Below are 24115 nucleotides of genomic sequence, written 5' to 3' on the forward strand. Positions count from 1 at the left end.
CATCCTGACTCAGACACCTGCCAGCCGGAGGTTCTAGCACTGTTCCCCTGCATGTCCATCTGGACTCCTACTACCAGTGGCAGCTGGAAAACAGGACTGGAAGAAGAGGTAAAAAATAAAGGCTGCCAAATATGAAAATAATGGTCCGCACTAGTTATTTTTCCCTTTGAGAGCTCAACTGTGGTGATATTGCTATCATATCAGACGCTACGTGGTTGTTATAAAGCATGTAAGGTGTTCTTTCTGAAATGAGGTTTAATGCCGTATTCATTCATCCCAGCTAGAATAGAGTGCTGTACTCTAAGCAGCTCTCTGTCTGTTAAAGATAGATCAGCAGGCAAGACAAGGGGAGAAATAACAGAGGAAACAGGGGGAGAAAGAGAAAAGCCATTTTGTCCCTGTCGCCCTATTAATTTGAGGAGAACTAGGAAATGCCAGCAGGATTAAATGTGTTACTCCCACAGGTTTTTTCCCCCCTTCTTATTCTTTCTCTCTCCAAGTTAAAATTAAAGGATGGGGTGGAGGGTGGAGGGTGGGGGGTTGGGTGGGGCAAGGAGGTGGGTGGAAAAAGAGAAGAAAGGTGTTAATTGCTTGCCAATCGATAATTCTATAATTACTTTGTGACAAATGGCTGGCTTGCGGTGCTAGGGTAGGTTCAGAGGAGGGTGGGGAGGAGAGGGTGGTCAGTGGGTGGGGATGTTGAAAGGGATTGGCCATGATCAGGAACGGAAATATTTGCTTTTGTGCCTACAAGCCTGGCTGCCCCTGGGATTTGTGACAGGGAATTTATGTCAGGTTTAAACGTGAAGCCAAGCCTCCCTGGGGGGGGGGGGGGCATGCACACACATGCATATAATGACACCCGTACTACACAAAGTAGTTTTTGCATCAGCATACTATACATGATATTTTTTCTCAGGCTGAATGAGTTACAAAATCCCTTTATTCCGCAGGACACGAGACAATAGCCGCGTGGAGTATGAAAGCATATTAAAGGTAGGCTGGCAGATTATCATTTTTGCACCATTAAATTGTCAGACCGCTTCAAGAGAAGAGCGGGCTGTAAAAGGAAACCTGGAGCGAGAGGTTTGAATTTGGCTAGAAGACTTTGAGTCTACTACTGCCTGTCACAGTTCACTATCTTCCAATCACAGTTTCATTATGCCAGCCAAGCGTGAAGTGATAGGAGTCTCTTCTAGCCGTAGGGGGAGCTTTAGGCAGACAGCAGGTGGGCTATCTGGAGACCTGTACAGGTCGGGGCACCGTGACACCTCGCGCCCCCTAGCTGCTACGGCTGGGCGGAGGAGGGTCAGAGGGGCCAACAGGAGATTGATGGCCCACCTTCACTCATGTCAAATCACCTGTCAGCACGCCCCTGGCACTGAATCCATTTTGTTCCAAGCCACCATTAACCTTGGACCACTTGGATTCATTCCCCCTCTCCATGGACTAGGCCCCCGCAACCTTTGTCTACTACAGCTGCCAAACTAGTTACTGTGCTCAACTTTTATCATGTTCACTGAGCTTCCATCAACATGGCCGACTTTTAAACAGTAAACAAGGAAATAGCTGACATGGACTTTCTCGTCAAAGTCTTTAAGCACACAAAAATAACTGACCCTGCATGTGATTTTTGGGAAACAATAAGATGACAAACAGCATCAGAAATGTCTCATCCATTTTGGCTTTATTGATCCACTGTGTTTGTTGAGCGTTAAAGTGCCCACTGTTGATTCTGTTATTGATGAAATCTGCCTCGAGGGTACTTATACCCCCTCTACCTCCACCCGCCACTGCACACACCTTTCATAAATGTGCTGTATTGTCATTGTTACATCCTGTTGTGCTGGACGATATCATGCAGGATTTGATATTGTATGTATGATCCATCTATAGATGAAGCATGGTTATGAGCAGATGTTTGATCATTTCACAGGCCTATAAAAGGGCGATTGGGCTGCCAGTGGCCGCTGTAATATTGATTGATGGTGGGCAGGTGGGGGCCACAGTGCTGCCCTCAGACAGACTCTGTTTATTTATACAGTCTGCCGTCTGCCCACCTTACCCACCACAGGGCTACATTCACTGAATTTACAGTCGTCAGGAGAGAAAAAAATATGCTAATGATGCCACGTAGCCCTGAGGAGAAACAAAAACATTTTCAATCCAAACTTTCCACAGTCGAATCAGTTATATCAGGCTGGATCTCGTGCACGTTCGACACCAATATGGCGAGTACAGTATCTCAGCTCTCCATAGTACAATCCATTATTTGCTACTCTGTCCCCTGGGGCATACATAAATTGGATCCAATAATGAGAAGCAGTAATGACTGTCTTTGCATATTTGGTCTTGATTTTCAATTATATATAATATAATGATATTATTGTTCTGGACGCTGTGCGTGGTGGTATTAAATTGAACTTCTCCGTAGAAATGGACTCAGTGTCTAATTGAACATGCAAGGGAAGCATTGTTTTCAGGCAAGGTTTTATTATGGCCAGCCATTCAACAGGCTTACTCAAATCAGGAATCTGTGTGACCACTGCGAGTACATTCGCACTGTTTACAAGGTGCCATTAAAACTCAGATACTGAATGCACGGTAAAAGCTTGATTAAAAAATCAAAAGTCACACAATGCAAAAAATGATGATAAGGGCATATATTCTATTGCAGTGGCACAGACAGAGACAGGAAAATGAGAGACAGGGAGATAGTCCTTTCCACACCATTAAGGATGCTGAATAGTGAAGTCCTTGTTCCATGCCAATTTTCTAAGCTTTGAAGAAGTCAGTGGTTGGATGTGGGCTGCCTCACAGACCGTGTCTTCTGTTCCACTGAGCACACAGTAGCTTAGGGATCAGCCTGTGTCCCTGACAGGAATGTGTGCCACTGAGTGTTGGCCTGTCCACTGAACAGAGCTGCAAGCCTCAGATCAGTGGCACTGGCTGGCCTACGGGTTGCTCTTTATGGCTGTGTCGCTGAGTGGCTGGCTCTCCGCTGTGCACACGGCAGCCCTCCAGATGGATGCTGGGACAGCGGAGGCCACAGGGCTGAAAATCCCATCAAGCAGTAGTTCCAGGCCCTTGCACTGAGAAGATGAAGCGCACCGGCACGCCAGGGGACACAGGCCAAACCCTTCTGCACCTCTATCACCCCCCACCACCCAACCCCAATCCCTTCATGCCCCTCTTTCCTTCCTCCCTTCATCCCTGTCTTCCCCTTTTTTCTTCCTTTTTACAGGAGAAGACTGCAAGCCCAACCAGCCAGAATATGGAGTGTGGCCCTTGGGGTCTGTGGCCCTCGCTTGTTAAATAAAGGAGCTGACTGGCTGATTGATAGACCCTCAGCAGTCCCTGCACCTCACATGTTTCCCGGTTCGCTGCCTTATATACGAATCCTTTGTTGGCCAGGCCTGTGTTAGCGTTTGTTAAATGCAGTGTTTGATGGATGGCACCAATTTTCCTCCAAAACCCAGATGAGCCACCTAAGCACCTTTCCCCCTCCCCTGGTTTCTCCCCAGGTAAACCCCATGAGCATGAGGGGACAGGAGTGTTCTAAAATGGTATCAATCAAACAACCTTGTGTGCGGCTGCAGCAGCAACGCAATGTTTCAATTATGCATCTGTTCCTCAGTGCCTGACATTTCGTTCAACCCCGTAGCCTCACCAAGGCACAGAGGGAGTGCCCTGCCTGTTGTCCTCACCCAAGTCCTTAATTTTACTATTTTTCTGCATATCTGTCACCATTTCCTTAAACTCTGTAAAAAAAAATATACTATCTATGAAGACTCTTTGATCCAAAGTCATTGATCAAATCATTGGCAGATGTGTTTCTTGATTGTTTGATTATTGGCCAATTTGGCCAATAAAATGTAAAGAAGACCGCAAAAAATTCCCTTTATAATTTCCTAAAGCTCAAGGTGATTTCATCAGATTGTTTATGTCATCCAATCAATAGTCTAAAACTCAAAGTTGTTCATTTTACTATCAGATTAAACAAAGAAAAGTAGACAATCCTACATTTACTGGAACCAGAGACTGTTGAACACTTCTGCTTGAAAAATGGCAAAAACAATTAATTGATTATCAAAATAGTTATTTAATTAATATTTAGTGAATACATTATTTTGCTGTTGACCAACTCATCAATTAATCAACTAATGATTTCAGCCGTAGCTAAAACATAAGAACGATACCAAATATAGAATTACCAACGGAAGATGATTAAAAAGAAAAGACAGCACCGATAAAGATAAAGAAATCCAACCATTATATATTATAAAAAATTAAATACACCATTAAGTTGTAGAATCAAATATGTAAATGGTCTTGCACATTGTATTATACTATCATGCCCAGTCCCAAAGTTAACAAATGCTGCTACCAGCCAACACTGACTATCTCTGTCCCTGTCATGCCAGAGGCATGCGCTGAAATCCACAAAGGCTGCAGAGGAGTGTCAGCCTGATGCAGTGCAGCGAGCAGACAGGTGAAAAAGATAAACAGATGCGAGACCAGTCTCAGGGGTGTTGGGTTCATTTGTTACCTAGCGAGGACAGACATATTCCTGTCAGACAAGCCGTGGCAGCACCAGATGCGAGGTCATTCTAGTTACGGAGTGAAAATCTTGGGTTAAGGACAAAGATTCTCACTTCACACATACGAGACGGCCATGGGGTTTTATTTCCCCTGTGGTCAACGCACAATAAATGTTCATTCCACATTTAGCTCCAAAAGGCTGGAAAGCTTTTTAATAAAACTTATTCATCATTGTTTGTCTCCTGTTCAGTTTTGGCTCTTTTTGTGATCTAACAACAACTCTAATGATGTATACGGTAGCTTTAAGGTTCGTCTGCTATTATTTCACTGAACAAGTGATCGTACTTATGTATGTAAAAAAAAAAAAAATCACGACCATGAATTAGTCTCTTTGTGGCAGTTATTAAGCTGCAAAGTTATAAGTTAGAAAAATCATTTGTTCAATGTAATGTCAAATCTCTGGCATGATAACCCACTTGTTACAGGAACATATACTACAATTCTGTACTTAAATAATTCCTTTTTTCACTAACTTGTCTGATATTATCAAAAACAGAATATCAACCACTGGTCTGAATGGAAAATGAAGTAGGAAATTGCATTTGACGCATCTCTTTTTCATTTTGAACTCTTTTTGATTCAGCTGTCTTTTTATGGTTGTTCTTCATAGCGCCACTTCTCTCTCTGTATAATATATATGCCTTAGAGGGCTGGACAGACTGCAGCAGACAGACCCATGGAAGGAGGATATGGGAAGGTACTTGAGACACACTGGCTCCTAACCAGAACAACTGGTGTCTCTCCTCTGCAGATGGACACACAGGTGGGCTCACAGGTGGGGAAGGAAGGGGGGGTAGTGCTCTGCCAGTTTTGTGTCCTGCTTGGCGCGCGTGTGTGTGTGTGTGTGTGTGTGTGTACGTGCGTGTGTGTGTGCGCATAACATCTGGACCATGGTCCACTGACATGTCAGAGATAGAATTCATCAATGAAGCTACACTGCACCCTTCTGGATGTCTGCAGCACCACATGGCCCAAAACAACTATAGATTTCATAGGTCTCATTATTTAGTTTTCAATATCTGTGAAAATTTTAATGTCAGCTGTTTGACAGATAAACCTGCAAGTTTCCAATAATGACAACAGTAAAGCATGAGCCTCCGCACACTGAACTAGGCACAAATATAATTAATCAAGCCTCTACGGCCTTAATATGAAAGTCTTTTTCTAATTCTTTTCTCTTTTCAACCCTAGAAATCTCCCAGTTTCTCCCAAAGCTCCTACACAAATTATTTGTCCAGTCTATGAAAAGATGGGCAGGACCAAACAATATGATTGCAGAAAGCAAACCAACAAATAATATTGATCCCAGCAACACAGAGACAGCTAATCAATGAATGTATGTCCTCCCCGCACAGGCTGCAAGTCGAGATCAATTTTGAAGAAAGATGAGGCATTGGCAAATAAAGTGAAGTAGTTCTGAAGCATATCCCGCTGCTGTGAAATGGAATAAATTCCCCAAACATATGAAAGATCGACTAAAGCTGTGAGAAATGCTCCAGACAGGCTATTTGAACTCAGAAAGAACAATCATGTTTAATGCTATAATTCTAATAAATATTGTTGCCATTATCACCGACTGCAGTAAGTTTATCTTTCTTATTCTCGGTATCTAGTCATACACTTTTATATCAGTTGTTCTCTTGTCTCACATCATGAACCACCAGATGATTTATTGATCTGAACACAGCCTCCAAATAACCTGCACAATTGTTTCATCACCTTGTCATTATTGCCCATGATGAGCCAGGCGTCAAAAAGTTACAAAAGTCCCTCAGGGGTGCCTCTTTCAATATCGAACTGATGGCCACATTAGTTTTCATGTATTGCAGACTCATAAGAGGTTACAGGTTGCTATTGGCTAACTGATTGCACGGTCAACTTACTGACCTGAATTTCATGTCCTGATTTTTTCTTCTTGTATTTTATTTGTTGGTGTGCGTGTAAAATGTATAAGTTGGCCACATATTGATCACTGTTCTTAGAGGATTTAAAATCAGTAATCTGGTAATGGTCATGGTCTGTAGCAACCACATGCAACCATATGATGTTTAAAATGTGAAAAATTATCAGGACAAAATTCAAGACAAAACGTGAATAGTGAATCCTTTTAATACATTCATACAAAAGGACATCAAATGCGCACTCTTGCTGAAATTAATGCTGCCTTTTAGTCACATGCAAATGTTGCCAACCTTCAGTTACAATAACCTGAAGCAAACAGGACACACTGGGTCACAAGAGCCACAAGAAACGAAGCATTCAGTCCAGGAGACAGCCTCTCAGTCTTGTCATAAAGCAAGACCGGCTGAGACAGAAATAGCCTTAGAGATTGGCCTGGCCCAGATGCTGAGTGAAAACTGCTATAAATAGGTCATGCTGTTATGATGAAACTACGTCAAAAGACATAAACAAAGTGCAGCAAGGTCAACATGTAAGACACATGTCAATGCACGGGGGCAAGATAAGGGTAAAAGGCAGACAGCATTAAAACACAAAAACAAGCAAACACTGACAAATGGGAAAATTGCACCATAAGAAAGTGGACATTTCATTTCTTTTACTTCCCAAAAACACAATGAAAATTGCAGCTTAAAAACTCCTCAGAATCCATCTCATCAAATTAAAAAAAAAAAAGTACCTGGAACTACAGGAAGTCAGAAACAGAGATCATTAAATGCAATAATTTTCATTTTGGTCTGGGATTCAGAAAAAGTGAAAAAAAATCATTGAAGACATTGAAGATATAATTCTTGCTGTTTTACCCCGAGTTTGATTAGATCAACTAATTAATCATCAGTATGGACTCTAGATACCAAGTTAGATTTTACCAATGTACTTGTACTTTTTTTCTAGAACTATGAAAAAATGCCTTTTAGACATTTTCAGGTACATAGTGGAACTTTAAAGAAAAGGTTAAGAGGTAAGGTTCTGTGGTACACTGTTGACCATGCTACTGCCCATGAAGGGTTAACTCACCGATTATATTACATAATAAATGTGCAATATGTAACAATATGACAATAATCAAGGTAGAGCAAAACAACAAATCACATATTATGTGGCAGTAATTATTAACACATGGCACTGTGGTTACAAAATACTCACATTAACAAAACACAAGGTGTGATAACGCACTGTACCATTTAATTTGATAATTAAATGTTGCTAAATTCACAACATCTGTGAAATCCCATACTGCATACCAAGTAGGAATAAAGAGAACAAACCAGTATTATTTAGGTTATTGTGTTTCAGAATTCCAAAAATCAAAACACCTTATAAAAGAGATGCTCATTACCTCGGATGTGGTAGTCAATGTTATAGACATTATAGTAGCTGCATTCAGAGTAAACAAAGCACATTAAAGATAGTTAGCAGACACTTCAAACACACTACAGCCTGAGAAAACTGTTACCTGAGGAAGAGCATAAAATATTTAGTGTCTAATAAAAGGCATCTTCTTCTGGGCCAAGAGAAGTTACATGACACTGTGTTACACAAATGAGAGCACATGCAATTTGTAGTGATTAAACTTCAAGCAAAACTTCAAGCATTCATCCCGATAAGTGGAGCATAAAAGCGGACTTCCTGAGAAGTATCTCGGAGCAGAGGAGTAGAGGAGTCATTAGTGTCAAAGGAAAAGTGGGATATCTCAGTCAAACTGAGATTTCTTTATAGATGTAGAAGGTTTTATGTAGCCTGCTATCTGTCTTGTGACAATAATAACACCCCTTCTATAAATCTCCCATCATACAATTTGTTTGGCTTACATTAACCTAAAAGTACTGTGACACTCAACAACTTTATGTCCTACCATGGCAATTATGCACTAATCAATTCACAGTTTGAATATTCCCTTTTTGACAAATGTTTCATATACGTGACTTGTACAGCCTTTAAAATGAAACTATGTAACTTTTGAAAGATTATATAACACATTCTTCCTTGTACAAATGAAAAGCTGAATTCATAAGCATTAAACACACCCTTACTCACTTTAATACATGCTGGGGTTTTGCTGTTACAGCCATATTTGGTTTGGTATGACCAGCAGAAACCACAAAAACTAAACCACAAAACTAATGCTAAATGTCGCATTTATTAGCTAAAATGAAATGAACTTTAAAAACTAAGATGAGGTTTTCAGAATTTTTGAGTGGTCACATTTGTAATATGTTACTTAAATTTATATTCATTTAAGAAGTCTTCATATTTTGATCCAGGAAACCTTTTCATCCAATGTCTTAAGCATAAAAGCTCAATTAATGAAGCTTGTCTCACAAGCAAATCGAAGCATGGATTAATCAAATGTTCAGCTTTACCTTTCCTTTTTGCTACACCCAAACAAAGTAAGCAATTTCATCCAGGTCTACAGGGTAGTCTGTGAGGTGCAGTGGCTCCTTGATATCAAATCTCTCTCCCTTGTAGCTTCTCCAACGGCCAGCAGGGAGGTAAATGTCACGCTCTTGCTTTCCAGGCTCTAAAACTGGGGCTACCATGAGGTCATCCCCAATCAGGAACTGGGAGTCGATTTTATAGGCTGTCTCATCACCTGTGGCAATCCACCACAGGGGCCGTATGATTGGGTCCCCGGTATCCAGCACCTCGCCAGCCAGCTCCAGGACCCGTGGCGCAACAATACTCTCGTGGAGAGCTGTGTATTTCCGAGCAATTTCAACCACCTCATTGTCGTATTCCCATGGCGGAATAGAAAACTGCATGGAGGGCATGAAGGCTGACAGCTCCAGCCAGCGGATATAGAGTTCTCGATCAGGTAATGCATGATTTCCATCTGTGCGGTTCAGATAGGCATTCCCTCCGATCATGTCTGGTAGAATGAACTGATAGCCAAGAATGCTAATAGTGAGCACTGTGGGGATAAGGGATTTGAGACCCAACTCATAGCCCCACACAGAGTCTCTGTCAATTGGTCTGAAGAAGCAGGATATGTTCTGGGACTGGTAGCCACTTCGCAGCTCAGCTCGATCATTGTAGGGAATAGCCATTTCCGTGTAACGTCTTGTGAAAAAACTTGGGTCTCGAATGGGAGTTCTTGTGCTAAATTTCCATGGTAAATAGTTGGTCTCCCCTGCATCAAATTTAAAAGATGACACCCCATACCTGGAGCGCAGTGAACGTAGCTGGGAGGAAAACCAATCACGGGCTTCAGGATTTGTGAAATCCAAAATGCCACCAATGCCATTCCACCAGCGCACCAGTGCCGGTAGCCGTCCTGTAGGCTCCCTGACAAACAGGCCCCTCTCAACACAAGTATGGAAGTTTTCTGAGTCATAGTTAACAAAAGGGTGAATCCAGAGTGACACCAGAAATCCATCTGATTTCAGCTTTTGGAACATGGCCGAAGCATTGGGAAACTTTGTTTGGTCAAACTCAAATTCTCCATAGCGGCTGGTGTAGCGGTCATCTATTTCCAGGGGACTACAGTTGAAGTAATGCTTACGGATGTTGGCAGCATACGCCAAGAGTTTCTCTTGGTCAATGTCAGTCTTATGTAATGCCCAAGTCGACCAAATAGGATGCCGAAACATGACTTTAGCTGGCACTTTGTTTGGTTTGTTGAAGTATCTGCGGACCATGTACTTGTGTATGGATGTCACATCCAAGCCCACGCAGACTCTGTAGCTGAGTTCAGCACATGGAGCCTCCCCTGGGTTTGGCTTGAAGGGACTGTCATTGTATCGCGCCTGGAAGTACATGGTCTTCTCTGTGTCATTCCAGCCCAGGTGGAAGGGCACAGAATTATTGATCTTGATGGCCGTAGCATTAGATGAAAGCCAATAACTCTCCAAAATTCCACCAAATTCATTGCGGTTTGAGTAGATGTCACTAGTAACAAAGGGTTTGGGAGCCTGCTGGCCAGAAATAGAAATAGGCCAGTGCTGAATTGCTGACACTGCACCGCCATACCAATGTGCGAACTTGTATGTCATGGCATGCTCAACCGGAATGTCAGGAACCAGTTCCTCCCAACGCACTCGATAGCACTGCACTGTGTCCTTAGGTCGAACTGTCTCAATGAAGAAGTTGAGTTTCCTATCAGTGGTGCGTCCACAGCTCAGCATCTCCCCTTCTTTAGTGCAGGAATCCAAATCCAGAGTCCCTGACCTGTCAAGATTTAAAAAATAATTACATCCTCATGCAGTCTCTCGTTTGACATGTTTAAAATAAGTATTTGTACATTTACATTTTATTTTAATTTTCTGATGTGTCTGATATATGTATCTTGTACACAATAAATACATCACACAACTTAATTACACCAACCTGAAATCCATTCTGAAAACAATAGACCCTCCCTGGTTGCGGATAATGTAGCCATCTTTATTCAGATCCAGCAGCTGAGTCTTAAGCAGCTCAGCTTTGCGTAGAGAGGCTATGTAATAACACCACGCAGTCACTGCTGCAATTACCAGCACCAGGCCGATCACTCCAGCTCCAACTAAGGGTCGAGTGTCCTTGCTGTGTTTCTGCTTGGGGATAACATCTGTAATTGTGCCCCCTGCTCCTCCCGGCACCACTTGGTACATGGCTTGTGCTGATCAGTGGGTAAATTGAAGAGTTAACTACAGTTCATGGAAATGTTTCCCAGGGAACCTTTTTTGTTGAACTTTGTCCCCGCCTTTATGTCTGTTTGCCTGAGTGTCCATAGAGAGAGAGAAAAAAAGTCGGTGTCAAGGTTTTCATGCAATATTTGCTCTTCTTACATCATCATTGTTTTATTTTATGGAAAATGTGTTCAAAATAAAATGCTTTTCTATAAAATGTTTCCTGTTGCTGTAGCCTTTGTACAGTGCATTCACCTAATATTACTTACCAGATGTGAATAGTCAGAATATATTAACTTACCTATCAGAGACATGCAGGAAAACAGCCAGAACAACACACATTCAAAATGTCAACCTTTTTCTCAGTCTATTTTGTTTCCCTGTCAGTTCAAAGCCTCCATGACATCTCTAGCATTGTCTTACATGCCCTGCTTTGCTGCACAGCAAGTGATTTCACAGCAGTTAGAGGTATTACACTGTCAAGATGTAAACTTTAAAGATGTGTTTGGGATTTAACAAAACAAATCTACTGCCAGTTACCCATAAGAAGATAAAGTGGACGTCCCCAGCAGTAATTCTAACATATGAGTTCAACTGAAAGAAGACTCATTTGTATGTAAGGAAGTAGAGAAGCAGAAAAGGGGATTTTGGCCTTAAAGCTCTGCCAATGCCGGGGAGGAGAGGAAAGCATACTAAACTTTGTGCTCCATCAAACCAGACTAACCAAAACTGGAAGTTATCTGGTTCATTTTAGGCAAAAAAAAACATTTTGAAACAAGAACAGAAGAAATATGTCAATTTCCTTCACATGCAGGCCTTACTGTCCCTCCCATCAGAGATACAGGAGAAATTCTTAGAGGCAATTAACTGGTTGATGTTCGTTTTCCTGGCCTTAGCTAATCAGAATAGATTAAATTAGAATGCACAGCAGACCGAGGGGAGTTCAGTCCTCTCCAGCTTCCCTGTTTGCTGACTAGTCCTAACTGCAATTGACCCTCATGCTCTGGCCCGGCAGCAGGGGTCGATAATAAAAAATGCTTGCTATTAATTAGCAATCTAATTGACTAATTCTGTGTTCAACCACCTCTTGTATAGATTTCCCTCAACAACAGGAGTGATAACATAAGACCATCATTAATTAACAGAGAACTAACTGTTGTTTCCTTGAAGATCCACTGAGGCTACTGGTAAACTGACCAGGAGAGTCAGGAGAAGACTCGCTGCAAATCAGGCCCATTCTATAAAAACTGTCTGAAAGTGTTTCTATTCCTTTTAATGGAACAGTACAAGATGGACACCAGATGGAAAAAGTCACATGATTATTTATTTACATTGATGATTATTTTCTCAATTACTCATCTAATCTATAAATTGTCAGAAAGTTGTCCACCACTGTTTCCCAGAGTACAGGGTGACATCTGAAAGTTCATCAACAGCCAGAAACCTAAGAAATTCAATTTATTGTCATGGAGGATGAAGAAAACAAATATTCACAACTGGACTTGGAAACAAGCTGGGACCAGAAAATGCTTGCTTCAAATTAAGTTAAGGATTAAATCAATCGTCTATGTGTGTGTTTTTTTTCTTTTTTTGTACTTTTTTTTTTTTTTTTTTTTTTTTTTTTTTACAAAACACACACAAAAATCAAACAGTAATACAACAACTTAATAGACAATAAAAAAAACTTTGAAAAGTTACCAAAATTGTTGCCATGACTAATTTCATCTCTAATGATATTTCAAATATTATTTTTTTATAAAAAATAAAACATTGTTTTTGTCTGCTTTTCACTCATATGGCGAATTTTCTTTACAAAAAAACAACCTTGAACTACTGGTTTGACATGTTTGTTTCTCATTGAAAGAGGCTGAAAAGGCAGAAAACTTTCAGACTAGGACATTTGTTTGTTTATGGTGCGATCAGGTTGGTTTTTATATCTGCCTTTTCTGCTTTTTCTTATCTACTGTGGCATGGAGAAAAAACACAGAAGTGCTGATACAGTCACAGCAGAGTGTGAAAACGTCTCACTACCTCTAACAGTGTGCGTGTGCGTGTGCGTGCGTGTGTGTGTGTGTGTGTGTGTGTTGCAAAATGCTAATCATGCTTATGTCTTCTGTTAAAACACTTGAATAAATATGCACACATGAGAACTTTACAGAGCACAGTGACGGTCTTCACTCTGAATGTGTTGAGTTTCAGAGTTGAACTTTCTACAACTTCCATAGTGCAGTAGCCCACCCACAAGCCCGATATACAGAAAGCCGTTGTTGTGCGCCTTATTGGTGGGTAGTGCAAGAAAGTTAACGGAGGGAGAGTAACACTGAGTCCCTGACAGCAACGTGGCATATAAATATCGTTTCTGCTCATTCTGTTTTCTTTTCAGCTGTTATTAGTAGTTGTTTTTTTTTTCCTACCGGTCAGCAACAGCAGCCTCCACAGCGACTCCAGCCACAACTTGTTTTTCCACAGCTCACAGAAAAGGACAGAGAGAGGCATCGGTGCATGCTGTTGCGTATCCGCCTACTGTCTACGCCCTCTACAGCATGGGAAATGTAGTCCAGTAGATTTGAACAGGTCGCTTTATTTATTTATTCTTTCATTCTGCACAGATTCAACAGGTTGACATGATTTGAGCAAATATTACTGGATGGAAAATTTCAAACGTAGAGGAAAATATACCCAAAAAAAAGGTCTTCTCAAGAACTGGGGGAAAAAGCAATTAGCAAAGTTGGGGAGAAAAACTTATATTATTAGATATTTCTATGGGGATTTGAGGTCTGTCTGTGCAATGTTGCATAGTGTTTATAATGACCATATTTTATTTCCTGTACTATATGGTTTCACCAAAAAGTAACTATAATAATCATCATCATAATAAGTCTGGTACACCCCTGAGTAAAAGTTTATTGTTTGCAGTACTATTTCTGTTTAAACCCTCTAAACATGCAATGAAGAAAGTCTATACCATATGTACAAGAACGATCTCTCTAAAAGTAGAATAAAATTTTAATGTCATAAACAGATACACATTTGGGCTACAGTGCCTCATTCAGTGTGATCACCACAAGCCCCTTATGGGAAGATCTTTGTTGCTGATTTAGTGCGTAATTGTAAAAGTGTCCACATTGCATACAGGGAGATAATAGTGGTGAGAGTGCAACCTACATTACATTATTCATTCTTACACCTTGTCTCCCTGGGTTAATTAGTAAAGAATTAAACAATGGTGAAGTTAACAATCCCTCATTTTGCTGGGGGACACCCAGACACCCCCTCAAGGACCTCTCCAGGTCCCCCACTTTGTAAGCCGGTGGCTCTAATAGTCCTAACGAAGGCATTCAGACACAAACTCTGGGTGTATGATGTAGTGTCCAGCTTGGTAGGGCTTCACCACATGGAAGCAGCTGTAGCACCCGCTGTTCGAGAAAACATAGGAGCAGGAATTAGACCTAAGTGCTTACTATTTAAATGACGCTTTATATTATTACATGCAAGTGAATATGCACCTATAATCCAGAGTACTGTTAGAACGAGACTTGCGATATTGTGTCCGTTGAAAGTGGTGTTGAGCTGCAGGTGGGTTCCCAGTTTGGGGTCTTGTCCGAAGGTGAGCACCTGCATGTTGCCTGTGAGAAACAATGTTAGTTTAGGACTTGTAGAACCGCTCAGTCCTCACTCAGTCATGCTTTCAGAGTTCAAAGGCCTCGAGAAGAGGTCAGAGGTCATTTTCCTACCTGAGTTGCTGTGCTGAGAGTGGATGCACATTCCTCTGATAATCCATTCTCCTGTAAAGAAAATCAATCAGAATCAGTATTTTCTCTGGTGTTACCTTTGGCTCATACTATCAACTGATTAATCGCCACCATTGTGGGTTCTTCAAAGCTGTATGGAGCTGAATGCCAGTGCCAGCAGGAGGCTCAGTCAGCTGTAGTTTCTGCAGCCTGTCAGCAGAGGGCAGAGCTCGTTCTGCAACTGGCTTGACAGGAGGCATGTGTTGCTGTTTGCCTGCCTCTGCAGTTTTTAGATAGTTGTTAGGACAAGTCGTAACCGGACTGTGAAATGACAAATGTCTGACAGGAGGGAAGAGAGGACGGCCAATGTCCACAGGGGGCGAGGGGTGTGGTTGGGTGCGGGTTGACTTGTAGTTGGGCTGAAGGCTCCGGGGAAACAGAAAGTCCTGGAAAGGCAAAGAAAAAAAGGAATGTGGAATGTGGATGGAAATATAAGAAGGAGATGTAGAAAAGAACCTGGATATCACATCTCTTGCCCACTAGACTGAACATTCCTCTCTACATGTAACGACTGTATACTGAATTTCAACCGCCATATTAAGACAAGTGGTATTTGTACTTTATTAACAGACACCTCATTTCAATGCTTTCCTCATGAAATAAACCACAATTACTCCAAAATGATTCCTGATTTCTCTCTCAGTACAATTTAGTTATACGATAAGAATGTAAAAACTCAAAATGCCTGTGACTGTGCAAATATGAGACACCGTTGTGGCAAATGTAAGATTTCTATTTTGTTTTTTTGTTTTTTTTAATACATTATTGTCACCTCTCTTGTGCAGTCAATAGCTATTTTTTTCTTGACGGTAAAGTGCCTGCACACCCCTCTTAGCTCTGTTTACTCAATGTCTGGATAAATAAATAGACATGGAGGAAGTACTGAATAATAGATGGGATCCAGCTTTCACCAAGCTCAGGGAAGTGTAAACAACCAGCCACCAATTAGTGTAAGACACTTTAGTCAGGCCAAATGATGAACAATAGAGTGCCAGTAATAAGTGACACAATTAGTCTTGTCTCACCTTAAATCAATCTATGCATTTAATCTATGCATTTATTAAATTACATTGACTGAAGTCCAACAACGTCCATGAATTAACTGATCGTGGAGACATTTTCTCAAGAAATTCTACATCTCTTTGCGCAGTCATGAACAATCACTCTGTCCAGTCCATGTGTGTGGCACAGTGGGCTCAGCATCTTACCGGCCGAGGCTGGGGGTTGTTCCTGCGGTGGGCAGAGGTGGGTCGAAGCTGCTCTCTCTTCGCTCTGCCCGGAGAGGCGAACTGCTCTTTGTACACCGTGATGTAGAGCTGGGGAACCATCTTCACTTACTGTCTTACTTATTTTCCACTGCTTGTCTGCCAGCCTGCCTGAAATTCATGAACATCCTTCTCCTCCCATGTCACCTGGTGGCTCCTCCCTTTCCCTTATACCTGTGTACCTCTTGTTGTATTACTTACACCTTTTTTTTCTGCAAATTGGTCAAATATGTGAGGGTTTTTTCTACTTAAAATTCTTCCTGGGCTGTGCATGCCACCTATATTACTGTTATATTTGACTTTTTTTGTGTTTAATGAATCACAACATTGTGTTTCTCTTGTGCATGCATCAGTTGCTGTAAATCCTGCATGGATCCAAATCACCGACTCAAGAGATGGTGAAAACTTTTTGTTTAACCATGTAGCTACTGTGATGAATCTACTGTGTTGGAAGTAGAGACACGTTAAGAGCATCTTTGCTGAACCAGAACAACTCTTTGTGCTACCTGAGCACTCGGCCACTAATCCTCCTAAGCCCCAGGCCCCCTGCAGAGACACACATACCTGGGGTCAGTGTCCATGACCTACTTCCCTCCCAGGGACCCTCACAAACTAGCCAGCACTGATCTCAAACACGAAGGCTCAGCTTCTGGCTGTGTAACTGCCTTGTAGTTAAAACAGACTCAGTTTTATCAGATCTACAGAACCAGAACAAACCAAGGGAGCAATGGGATTTCTAAGAATCTCCACCACCATCCAGGGTCACCTCTATTCACTGTCAGCATGCCACATGAGCATCAATAATTCACCAAGTGCTGTAGGGTGCCTTTGTGTCTCCATCGCTCTCACTGAGTTATCTGTGACAGGAGCTGGCTGTTCATCTCACTGCAGTGGCTGGGCCTTGTTTGACAGCCATGTTAAGCCCAGTCAAATCCATGTCAACAGATGCAGAGCAGAGGACGCAGAGAATCATACTAATTATGTGGCAGGAACGTCTTTCACGGGGGCTCAAATCAGATCCAAGCTGTGGTATTTGTTCCCTACTTCAAGATATTTTGAGGCAAGAAAACTTCCCACCTTTGTCCTTTATTTATTTTGTTCAAGTCTCATTTCCTTCAAACACCAAAATTCAGTCTGTTCTTATAAGAAAGCATTCGCGTTACAGTGGATTTCTGTATAATGAAAGGTACAAACAAACATCTTCAAAACAATATTAGATTTCAAAGCAAATGCACACTGAAAGTTGTGCATGCATATGATCTTGTTGCATTGCTTTCATGTTCTGCACAGACAGTGAAGCAGAAGTTCAACATGTTCAGTGCAGACTTCAAAGCCGCTGTCATAGGCTCAGTATTCGTAGTCTTACAGGACTTTAATGGTGCTTGGATTTCACTGCTGCTTTCAGTTTTGTGTAGAGACAGCCAAAATTCTGTAATAGAGAACAGACACATGATGTAGGAAAACAACAAGCTAGGTGATATACGGTTTGCAAAGGAAGACATGCAACAATATAATATGAACGGGCATTGTAACAGAAAACATTGACGAACCTGGATTGCGTAGTAAACAATCCCCAAATAACCAGCAATGCAGCCACCAAGGAAGAGATCAAAAGCTGCAGGTTTCACTCTGGGAGAAAAAGTGTGTCATTATCATCCAAGTCATATTCAAAGTAATACATGCACCAAAAGAACTATAACACAGATATTTACCTGTACATCACTATTGGTTGGTCCATTTGATCAAAAAAGGTAATATCAGGGTCCCTGCATGAAGAGTATTGAATAGGCTATAGTTAACAAGGCAGGAAAGATGAGTGTCGGAAATATAATTTATACTGTATGTTTGCCACTTTTGCTATCATGTGATACCTCTTGTCCTGTCGAAAGTTGTGTCTATGGACTTGCTGTAGGTAGCGTTTAAATTCGTGCTCGAGTGAGTTGACCAACAGGATGTGACTGGGCTCCTTATCCAACAGCTGGGTTGCCCGGGGGACTGACGTCAGGAAGGACATCAGACTGGACATACGACCGTCGTGAAAGTCCTGCATCAAGGATTCAGACATGAATTCACACAGAAAAATTATAAAATACTAGTTACCATACGTCAAAGTGTTCTAATAGACTGTAATCTGGAACTTACATTATGTTGGTGATAACTACTGGAAATTATTCTCACATTATGCTGTGCCAAAAGTACAAAACGTTCTTCACTTTGGAGCATTTAAACCTCTTCATATATGGCAGTTGTTTCATTTGAAGTTCCCAATCTTCAACTGAATCAAATTAACAAGCTAAAGTCATTACATGAGCCTGGGCCTTTGATGATGCAAACACTGTGTAATGCCTAAAAAAACCACCAGAGGTCAGCAACTTCCTTTGCATAATGACTAAAATAACCAGAATCTTACCATTTGGCCTTTAAAAACTTGCACATCTTTTGGTGAACCCTGGTGAAAGATAACACACAGCAATCACACATTAACATGCTATAATGCCTAAAAAAACCACCAGAGGTCAGCAACTTCCTTTGCATAATGACTAAAATAACCAGAATCTTACCATTTGGCCTTTAAAAACTTGCACATCTTTTGGTGAACCCTGGTGAAAGATAACACACAGCAATCACACATTAACATGCTATAAAAAAAAAAGAAAAGCAGAACAAACTATGAAGACTCTGTTTCTATATTTGTTTGAGTGTACTCTGTTTTCATGAGTTTAATCACCTTGTCAGAGAGATTGTACATATAAAAAAAAAAAGAAAAGCAGAACAAACTATGAAGACTCTGTTTCTATATTTGTTTGAGTGTACTCTGTTTTCATGAGTTTAATCACCTTGTCAGAGAGATTGTACATATACTGGGCCAGAGCTTCTGCTATGATGATACCGTTACGCTTCAGTTTCCTGAAATCCACTTGCGACCTGTGAGAAGATATTCACATGTTCAGGAAACGGCCAATATGGTACGTGCTGCTCAAAATGATCATAAACATAATTTAGAGCCTACATTGTGTCAAGTATGGATCCACGGAGCTCAGATTTGGGGTCTTCCAGGTGAGACAGAGTGAAACCAGGGATCCTGCGCAGACTGTAGCGCTCATGCTCCCAGGCTACCGTGGACTCCACAAGATTGATCTTCTTATGGACCAAACCCACCTTCATCCAGGGAAATCTAGAGGAAACTACCTGAAGGAGATAACCAGAAACTTTAGAGCAAATGGTCATTGAGACCGATGAGACTTGCACCTAGCAGTAAAGTGTGTTACCTCCTCCAAGTGCTGAATGAAGGAGTGCATTGGAGTTCCAGGTTTAGGAGGGCGGGAAACATGCATGTGCAGTTCATCAGCGTTGGCCAGTGTATCCAAACACAGAACAAACGCCACATTGTCGTGGAGCAGGCTGGACTCTGTGGAGGGAACATGTTTGACTGAAATGAATCAAACTGGACAGTTCGTGTTTAAACTCATATGAGCACACGCAGTAGATATTCCACGTTTAACGGGTCACAAAGCCAGAAACTCACCTGCATGGTCCAGATTCTCTTCAATCCACCTCTTTGTGCCGAGGAAGTTGTACTTTCCTCCTCCAGTCAAGGAGAACATTAAATGATATCTAAAACAACGAAAGCAGTCAAACAAACAACCTTTTATCCATCACTGATGTAATGATAGAGTATTCTAACCCAATAACATGATATGCGCCACTCTGTCAGATCATTTCAAAAAATGAAATGTAATATGACTTGTAAATACATATATATTCACAATAGGTTTTCAGCCAGGGTGTTATTATCTGACCAGTGCTACTCATAATAAATACGTATGTTCTTGTAACATAAGCATAGCATTATTGGCATTTCTTTTTTGTTTAGATACAGAAGAAGAAGAAGAACTATTCAGATCCTTTATTTAATGTGAAATTAGTCCATTACAAGTAAAAGCCATGCATTCAAAACCTTACATAAGTGAAATTTACTATAGCTACATGTAGATAGATAGATAGATAGATAGATAGATAGATAGATAGATAGATAGATAGATAGATAGATAGATAGATAGATAGATAGATAGATAGATAGATAGATAGATAGATACTTTATTTATCCCCTAGGGGGAATTCAAGAGTTCATTAGCTCATTGTTGATAATAATAAAAACAGTATATAATGATACTAAAAGAATAAAAGTACTCATTATGTAGAAAAACTGTCCCTGCCAGTGTTTTGTAAAGCTGTAACTCACGGTGGTCTAGTGCGTGGACTACTATAAAGCTTCTGGAAGAGACGTGCCAATTCCAGCAGGATGGTGACCCCACTGCCATTAGAGTCTGCTCCATAAGACAACCACTGTGTTACACACAATCAGAAGCATATTCATGCATGAGAAGATTTTAAGTGCTTACATTTTAAGAGGGGAATGGATCAAACAATTTAACATGGTGGAGCTTTGGAAACACATCTCAACTGTGTTTTTATTATTTATATGTGACTCACCGGGGCCAGCCCGTATGAATCATAGTGGGCAGTGATGACAATAGTGGGTACATCTTCCCCTGCTCCTGGAAGCACTCCCTAAAATACACGTCACCAATTACACAGTGCAGAACAGAGAACAGAGCAATCACAAACCTAACCAATCAGGTTCGACACTCACCTCCAGTGTGACTATAGAGTTGTCAGTGATGGCCTTAATTGCGACGTTGTTGCTCACTAAGATCTGAAAGGCTGTAGCTGTGACCATACTTCGAAGGACTGCAAATATTAAAAACATACACATCGGAATATAATACAAATGCTCCCTTTTTCCCAGTCTGTCTGTATGCTATTTTATTATTATCTTGCTCCTTGTATCCATTCAGGAACTCTTTCTCTGTTCATACTGTCATGTTCACATGTAACCTATCTGTCTCTTTTATTGAAATAGCATTAGTCCATCCATCCAGTATACAATACATCCATATATCCTTTTGCTCCTCTTACCTCTGATTATTATAGATGAGGTTCGGGTGGCTGCGGCCTGTTTAACCTCCTCATACATGTAAAGCAGCTGTTCATCTTCAGGCACCACATACACCGGCATGAGGGTCTCCTTCAGCAAGGTCTCGCTCTCACTCACCATGAAGGACTGAGACAGCAAAGGGATTGTTAAAACAAATGGGTGAATAAGAACTACCTGATATCTTCCAGTCTGTCCTGTTCTCATTCCATTCCCATAGAAATTGTATGATGCTCCAAGATAATATTTCAGCAAGCTGTTACCTAATACCTTGGAGCACAGACATATTATCACGCTCAAAACCTGTATCCTAAACATTGTCTTGCATCACAGCCTATCCTGGGGCCCCTGTTACCTGGACAGTGTCATGGGGGACACTGGAGATATTTTTGGGCAGCAGGATCAGTATGGCAGCAGCATTTTGTTTCTGGGCTTCCTGGTATTTTTCTGTGGTGAAGTCCTGCACCTTCATGATGACACAGCGGCGGGTCAGCACCGGCTCATCAGCTGACCGTGCCTCTGCCACCACGATGGCTCCACGGCAACCTCGATGTAAAAGGCAAGGGCGAAAATTAACATAAATATCAACATGAAATTTCCATTTAGATTATACTTCTCTTCCACTAAAATTAAGAGGGAACTAACGCTATTTGACAGCTACTAGTTACTTTGCAGATTGAGATTGGCTCCGGTTCAGTCACCTCTGACAGGAGCCTTTCTGCATGATGCGTACTGCTACTTTCTATATTTTAAGTACATTTTAGTAGAACAGGGAGTTTTTTTGTAAGTGTACATTATCTTCCACCACTTCATCTGTTCTCCTCCCTATAAAATGCTAAAATGCTGCTAGTTAAAATCAGAAGCATTGTATCCACTAGTCAATAAACACAAATAAAGTCAAAACAATGTAATTTACTGTCACCTGTCAACTAAGACATTTTATGCACTTCTGTGCCCTGAAGATTACATTTCCATTACAGGATAATACAAATGTATTTAGCACATGGTGCTCATGTAGCACATGTTAATTCAATGAATTATGTTATTCATACTGACACATCAATGCAAAAGTGTAGCATTTTACTGTTGAAGCTGGTTGAGGTGGCACTATTTTATCTACTTTATATACACTTAGGTAGTTTCGTCCAGTGGCTCCCAACCCAAGGGGTCAAGCCCCATCCAAAAGGTCACAAGATATATGTCTGGGTTGAGTTGTGAGATGATTAGGAAGAAATAAAACAATGTTCTGTTCCACACATTTGCATACATCTTTTGACATATTTCTCCAATCTTTTTGGGGAAGTATGAGGTAGCAGTTATCTAGATTATACCATCAGCACAGAGGAATGCGAAAGTATGTGTACCCGCATTTTTGAGTTGCAGTTTGGTTTTTCTAATACTGGAGGTGACTCTCGGAACTCACCATGCTTCTGCTGTGCCAAGTTGTACTGCTGCATCCTGTAGGCAGTGAACTCATAGGAGGACACAGCAGGAAGAGCAGAGCCATGTAAGCACTGGACACAGAGCAGCAGCAGCAGCAGCGCAGCAGCTACACCCAGGTCTTTCAGCAACATGCTGTCACGTCCTGTTATGGTCTCAGTCTGTGAAGGAAGGTTGACATTAGGCTTTCAACAAGGCCAGACTACACACACTGAAGGGTAATTCCCTTTAATATTTAACATAGGTGAGTAAACCAGGATTGGCAGGACAGATAAGACGACACCAAGTTTACTCCAATCACTGTGCTATATGGTAAAGCAGCCAATAACATGAAGTCTCATTTTTGCAGCCCCCATTACAGATATCCTTGAGAATTTCATGAAGAATTGGTATCTGAAGAAGAATTCAACTTGGCTTGCACTAGATAGCAACATGGTCTCAGTCAACCTGACCCTGGATTAGGACATGCACGTTTTTTTTTTTTTTTACTTATAACCCTGAAATCAGCTATGTTCAACTTTCAGCATTTTGGGTATTGAATCGCTCCTCACCTGTCTCCCTGCTGTCCTGTCTCATGAGCCTTCTCACTACGTGTTCCTCACCTTCAGTGCTACTCCTTGCAAGCGTGGACTCACACTACTGTAGCTCCTGGGATTCAAGACGTCTAGGTAAGCCACCATTCACCATCTGCTCCCAAGGGATCAACTGGAAGCTAATCACAAACACCCAACCCCCTACCCCACACACTCACTACTCCTCTATCTGTGTACCCATCCCTCGTCTCCATCCTCCCTCTCCTGGCTGCAATGTTACTCTCATTCACTTCACTTCAGTGGGTAATAACACATCACCAGCAGAGACTCTGTGTGGGTGGCAGGCAAAGTGTTTCATACAGTAGCTATTTGTTTCATCTCCTGCAGGGACAACAGTTTGAAGCAGTCTGAAGACGTGTTGGACTGGAGCGCTTGAATCTGACTGAGGCTGCATGGAGGCTTCACTCTCTAATTATTCTGTCTTTCTACAAGTGGAACATGCAAGACACAATTTTAAAAAAAAGAAAGAAGAATTGGCTGTTTTATGGCATCAAGCAAAAAAAGGTGCAATTACAAAACATTACAGAAGCATGCGGCAACATCAAAATTCAGATATCTAATATTTATTTTTTTTTAATATGATGCACTATACACAGAACTTTAACACTGTTAAAATCTAAATGGAACCAGTTCACAATCATCATAATAAACATCTGACAAATAAAAAGCATTTGTTTGTATATGAATTATTTCCCATACATGAAAAATAAATTAAAACACACGCAATTGCAAATAAATAGCTTCTGTTACAAATGAATTACTTTAGATTCCAAACTCAGGAGGTTTAGTGAAGCTACGCCCCGAGAGAGACAACATTGGCCAGAAGTAGTGCACTCAATAGCAGAGGACTGCAACAACCTAT

The 24115-nt window shown here is 41.2% G+C and overlaps 2 protein-coding genes and 1 long non-coding RNA gene across 3 annotated transcripts; all 3 read right to left on the minus strand.

Annotated features, from left to right (window-relative positions):
- Positions 1 to 7137: 7137 nt before the first annotated feature.
- On the minus strand, positions 7138 to 11253 carry LOC111221940 (uncharacterized family 31 glucosidase KIAA1161-like). Its single transcript, XM_022745535.1, has 2 exons — positions 10888 to 11253; positions 7138 to 10728 (listed from the first exon to the last, which is right to left on the minus strand). Exons 1-2 carry the CDS (start codon positions 11148 to 11150, stop codon positions 8937 to 8939), a joined length of 2055 nt encoding a protein of 684 aa, XP_022601256.1. The 5' UTR covers positions 11151 to 11253; the 3' UTR covers positions 7138 to 8936.
- A 3682-nt stretch (positions 11254 to 14935) lies between these two features.
- On the minus strand, positions 14936 to 16181 carry LOC111221965. The gene is made up of 3 exons (XR_002665105.1): positions 16168 to 16181; positions 15032 to 15345; positions 14936 to 14953 (listed from the first exon to the last, which is right to left on the minus strand). It is a non-coding gene; the product is annotated as an uncharacterized LOC111221965 (long non-coding RNA).
- Positions 16182 to 17335: 1154 nt separating this feature from the next.
- LOC111221857 (nicalin-1-like) lies at positions 17336 to 23385 on the minus strand. The gene is made up of 16 exons (XM_022745442.1): positions 23212 to 23385; positions 22644 to 22821; positions 21576 to 21766; positions 21205 to 21349; positions 20879 to 20976; positions 20719 to 20796; positions 20468 to 20571; positions 19751 to 19839; positions 19494 to 19633; positions 19235 to 19413; positions 19062 to 19149; positions 18786 to 18824; positions 18096 to 18268; positions 17937 to 17990; positions 17775 to 17853; positions 17336 to 17653 (listed from the first exon to the last, which is right to left on the minus strand). Exons 2-16 carry the CDS (start codon positions 22792 to 22794, stop codon positions 17597 to 17599), a joined length of 1665 nt encoding a protein of 554 aa, XP_022601163.1. The 5' UTR covers positions 22795 to 22821; positions 23212 to 23385; the 3' UTR covers positions 17336 to 17596.
- Between the last annotated feature and the right edge of the window lie 730 nt (positions 23386 to 24115).

The sequence above is a fragment of the Seriola dumerili genome, unplaced genomic scaffold, assembly GCF_002260705.1.
Source record: "Seriola dumerili isolate Sdu_G_001 unplaced genomic scaffold, Sdu_1.0 BDQW01000088.1, whole genome shotgun sequence".
Taxonomy (NCBI): Eukaryota; Metazoa; Chordata; class Actinopteri; order Carangiformes; family Carangidae; genus Seriola; species Seriola dumerili.